Below are 4,405 nucleotides of genomic sequence, written 5' to 3'. Positions count from 1 at the left end.
CACTAGGGCTGTAAACTACACCTGAAAAAACAAGGGTGTTAAAAGCCACTTAGATTACTAAGAATATTTACGCAAAGGAGAGACTTGGATGAGAATAATCAGACAGAAGAAAACCAAAGTCAGCAAAACCAGTACAATGCAGTTTGGGGTCACATCGCAGTACGGAACCTTCCGTTTTCTCCCCAGACCCAAAGTGCCAGATTTGCTGCTAGCGGCACACTTCAAAGCACTAATGCAAACCACGGGCGTGGTTTGCATTAAAGGATCAATTCGACCGAGATTGGGTCCCAGGCTTTCCACTGCTGCAGCCTGCACTTCACAGAGAGCACCAGGCTCGGAGAGCTGACACCTTCCCTTCCCAGCGCCGGTGCCTCTCCCCGGCCTGAGTCGGGGAACACACCGCTCATAAGCAGCCCCAGGTTCTTCCAAACCCCTCCGGCCCGGGGAAAGGGAGCAGGAGCTCTGTCTGCCCAGGGATAGCTACAAACCAGACACTCTCGGTCCGCGGGGGAGCCGGGACTGGAGCCGGGGGCGGGCACCCCCGCAGCCCCTGCCCCGCAGTGGGGCGGGCCGGGCCGGGCCGCTTGGGGCACCCCGAGAAACGGGGCTCGCCTGGGCGTGGAAAGCCAACTTTCAGTCTAGTTTTACAGCCAGTCACTGCTGCCCGCCGGACCCCCGCCCCACGGAGGGAAGGACAGAGGCAGAGGGCGGCGCTGCTGCCTCGGCCGCCCCGAGCCGGGGCAGGCAGCGCTGAGGGGCAAGCAGAGCCGAAGGAGCCGCCGCCGCCGGCCCCACTCCCTTTGTATTTTTAAACCACGCTGCGGCCCCGCGCTCCGCCCAATCAAATCGGCCGCAGCCCCCGCCGGCCAATGGCGGGGGCCCCCGCGGTTTTTTAAACCGTCCCTCTCCCCCAATCGCCGCCCAGCGCGCTCCGCCCAGCCCCGCCCCCCCGCTCTCCTCACCCCAACCGGTTCCAACGGGTATAAGCGCCAACGACCCCCTCGCGCTCGACCTAGCCCGGGAGTAGCTCGGCCGCTGACGTCAGAGAGGCAGACAGCCAATGCTGTCCGGCCCCCGCGCCAGGAGGCGGAGCTTCGGGCAGTTTGAACGTGCGCGGCAGCCAATGGGCTGCGGCGGGGGGCGGGTTCTCGGGCGCCGCGGGTCGGGTTGCTGTGGCGGGCAGTGCCGCGGAAAACAAGAGGCGGTAAGTGCGCGGCCGGGCACCATTCGGCAGCAGCACCTGAGGGAGCAGAGCCCGCGCCGCCCGCTCCGCCCAGCCAGGCAAGGCCCGCGCGCCCGCGGAGCGTCAGCGCGCCGGGAGGGACGGAGGGAGAGCGGGGAGCAGCGGACACCAGCGGCCGTGCTGGGAGCAGGGGCGGCGAGGGGCACCCGCGGCGGGCGGGCGGCGCGCCCGTGGCTGAGGGGAGGATTCCCGGCGGGCGAGTGGGGCCGGGAGGGCGGCGGCCGGGAGCGGCCTGAGGCGCGGCCCCGCCTCACACCGCCTCTCCACGCACCGCCTCCCGCAGGGACCCGCGCCGACCTCGCCATGGGCAAAGGCGACCCCAATAAGCCGCGGGGCAAGATGTCCTCGTACGCCTACTTCGTGCAGACGTGCCGCGAGGAGCACAAGAAGAAGCACCCGGACTCGTCCGTCAACTTCGCAGAGTTCTCGCGGAAGTGCTCGGAGCGGTGGAAGGTGAGCCGGGCCGTGCTGAGCCCATGCCGGGCCAGCCCCCGCCCCTGCTGCGGGCTGCTGGGAAAAGATCCCTGGTAGCACCTGCTGCTTAGGCGTTAGTGGGTCAGTAGCTGCTTTATCTCAGCCAGACTCTTCTTTCCCCTCCGTGTGTCCACAGACAATGTCAAGCAAGGAAAAAGGAAAGTTTGAAGAAATGGCTAAAGGAGACAAAGCTCGTTATGACAGGGAGATGAAAAACTATGTTCCTCCCAAAGGCGAGAAGAAGGGAAAGAAAAAGGACCCCAACGCTCCTAAAAGACCACCGTGAGTGTTTCTATGACTCCCTCCCCCCACAGAAAAAAGTATTCTAATAGCTTGATACTTAACTTTAATCACTGTCTCTCGATGTAGATCTGCGTTCTTCCTTTTCTGTTCTGAACACCGTCCGAAAATCAAAAACGATCATCCTGGCTTGTCTATTGGAGATACAGCAAAGAAATTAGGTGAAATGTGGTCTGAACAGTCGGCCAAAGATAAACAGCCATATGAACAGAAGGCTGCAAAACTAAAGGAGAAGTATGAAAAGGTACAGTAAAAGAAATACAACAAAGTTAAAGTTGTGGAGCTCACTGTAAATATGTAACTTGTGTCTTGCACCCACACCATATGGTGTGGGCTTTTAATTCTTAATGCTTTCTGTTAGCCTTTAGAAGACATGGAAAGGTGTGGTGGGGAGGTATCTGGAACCCTAACAGTGAACCTGGATGGGGGTTTTGCATGTCTAAAGATTCTACCAGTAAGATGCCTTACTACCAGAAAACAGGTCACCTGCTTGATAAAATAAATATAGTCAGACTCCAAAGCACCGTGGTCATAAAATTCTTAAAACTGTCTGTGTTGCATGTCCTTTTGCTCAAAGATTTAAGCATGAAAGTCCCAAGGTGGAAATTCTGCTTTTTGCATGCACTGTATCTGACCTATGCAGTACAGTAGTACTGAAGTACCAAAGCAGTACAGATTTGTCTTCACTATTCTAGTGCTAGCAGCTTAAAAGCATTTTACTTACAGGACATTGCAGCATATCGTGCCAAGAGCAAGAGTGATGCAGGAAAGAAGGGCCCAGGTAGGCCTGCAGGATCTAAGAAGAAAGCAGAACCAGAGGAGGAGGAGGAAGAAGAGGAGGAGGAGGAGGAAGAGGAGGAAGAAGATGAGGATGAAGAATAAATGAATGTCCTGCTGTAAAGATTTATGCTCGGAATCCAATATTTTGCTAAGAATGTGAACTCAAGTGCAGCTCATTGTTAGCTTCAGTATAAAAATCTGTACAGAATTGTGTATAGGTAATGTGGTTCTTTGTAGGGAGACCTCAATTTATAATGTAAGCAGTAGCCAAGGGCTGCTACAGTTCGGTTTGGAAAAACAAAAGTTGTTGAATGTTTCTGCTGTTTCTGCATATTTAATGGTTTTATTGAAATTCAGTGACTGATAGCCAGGTGTTTTTTCTTAGCTAAGTAAAACAAAGGTAGCTTAATAGCTGATCTTATATTTTGTAGTATTTTGTTGCATTGTATTACTTTTTTAACAGTTTTGTAATAAAATGTTGTACATTATTCTTTTTGTGTTCATGATGTTTCTAAGAGGCTGGGCGCCCCCAGAATGCTGGAATCCTGTGTGGGAGCGTGCAGTGTTCTTGGGCTCTTGCTGTTACTGCAGAACTGGCAAGTCCCTTAGGCACTGACACCTGGAGCTTAAACTGCTTTAACTGATTTCCTCTCCCACTATCATTAGTTAACTGATGCTTTCCTTACAGTAGAGTTTGCTTGTGTTACCTTGTGGGTGATAAAAAAATCTCTTAAGTAGTGAAGTTCTGGATAATTACTCCTGGATTATCTTTCCCCAGACTGCTGAAGCACAGGCCTTTGTTTTGGCATAGTAGTTGATAATGAGTGAATGTTTGGAACTTTATCTTCCAGAGCTCAGGGTTTCTGGCCTTGGCTATAAGACAGATGTAGAGGCATGTCTTCCCAGATGTTGGTACTCCTTCCCTCTCCCCCTGGCTCTAGTATTACTGGCTTCTCATAAAATACACAGCTTGCAGAACAGCATGAAAAATGTTGGCATGTCTACCTCCAGCAGATTCCTGCAGAAAGAGAAGGCATTTGTAAAGAACAAGTGTTCCTGATGGGTTCCTGTTCGTGGTTGTAACAGTGTACTATTTCTTGGCTTTCACTTTTTATTTTACTTTAATATATATCAAGGTTTAAATCTAGGTACCTAACAATATTTTCAACTGGGGAATTTGAGATCCTACAGCTAAACTAAGTAGCTCAAGTTTAATTTGTTGAGCTAAATACCAGGAAATAACTTTTATTAGCCCCTGAAAAGCCCAGCCCTGAAATGTGTAATGTCTAAAAAATTAAGTAATATAAAGGGCAGGCTTCCAAGATTTTATTTAAAATGCGTTGCTATCCATTAGCTTATGAAGTGAGTTTGTGTCCCATCATTGTACTATGTGTAAGATAAAAAGTGTTTTCAGGACTTTACTATGGTAAATGTCACTGAATAGGTCAAAGATAACAGCACTTTCTGAAACAAGAGGCTTGAGAAAAACAGTATATTCTTGTAAGCATGGAAATTAAGTAACTGTAAAGGCAATTCAAATATTATATTGGAGTAGGTGTTAATCTTTGAGAGCCTTAGAAACCCAGAGCTTCTTTTTCCTCCCCACCC

The 4,405-nt window shown here is 51.0% G+C and overlaps 1 protein-coding gene across 2 annotated transcripts; it reads left to right on the top strand.

Moving 5' to 3' along the window:
* The first annotated feature begins 1,087 nt into the window (after positions 1-1,087).
* Positions 1,088-3,285, top strand: HMGB2 (high mobility group box 2). 2 transcript variants are annotated; one of them, XM_041427926.1, is made up of 5 exons: positions 1,088-1,204; positions 1,527-1,696; positions 1,854-1,999; positions 2,087-2,261; positions 2,744-3,285. In XM_041427926.1, exons 2-5 carry the CDS (start codon positions 1,547-1,549, stop codon positions 2,897-2,899), a joined length of 627 nt encoding a protein of 208 aa, XP_041283860.1. In that variant the 5' UTR covers positions 1,088-1,204; positions 1,527-1,546; the 3' UTR covers positions 2,900-3,285. The 2 variants fall into 2 exon arrangements, with proteins under 2 accessions (XP_041283860.1, XP_041283859.1); XM_041427925.1 differs by having other exon boundaries at positions 1,141-1,281.
* The last annotated feature ends 1,120 nt before the right edge of the window (positions 3,286-4,405 follow it).

Source organism: Onychostruthus taczanowskii, unplaced genomic scaffold (assembly GCF_017590055.1).
Source record: "Onychostruthus taczanowskii isolate IOZ18803 unplaced genomic scaffold, ASM1759005v1 scaffold12, whole genome shotgun sequence".
NCBI classification, from domain to species: Eukaryota; Metazoa; Chordata; class Aves; order Passeriformes; family Passeridae; genus Onychostruthus; species Onychostruthus taczanowskii.
This window is presented reverse-complemented; position numbering and strand designations above follow the sequence as displayed.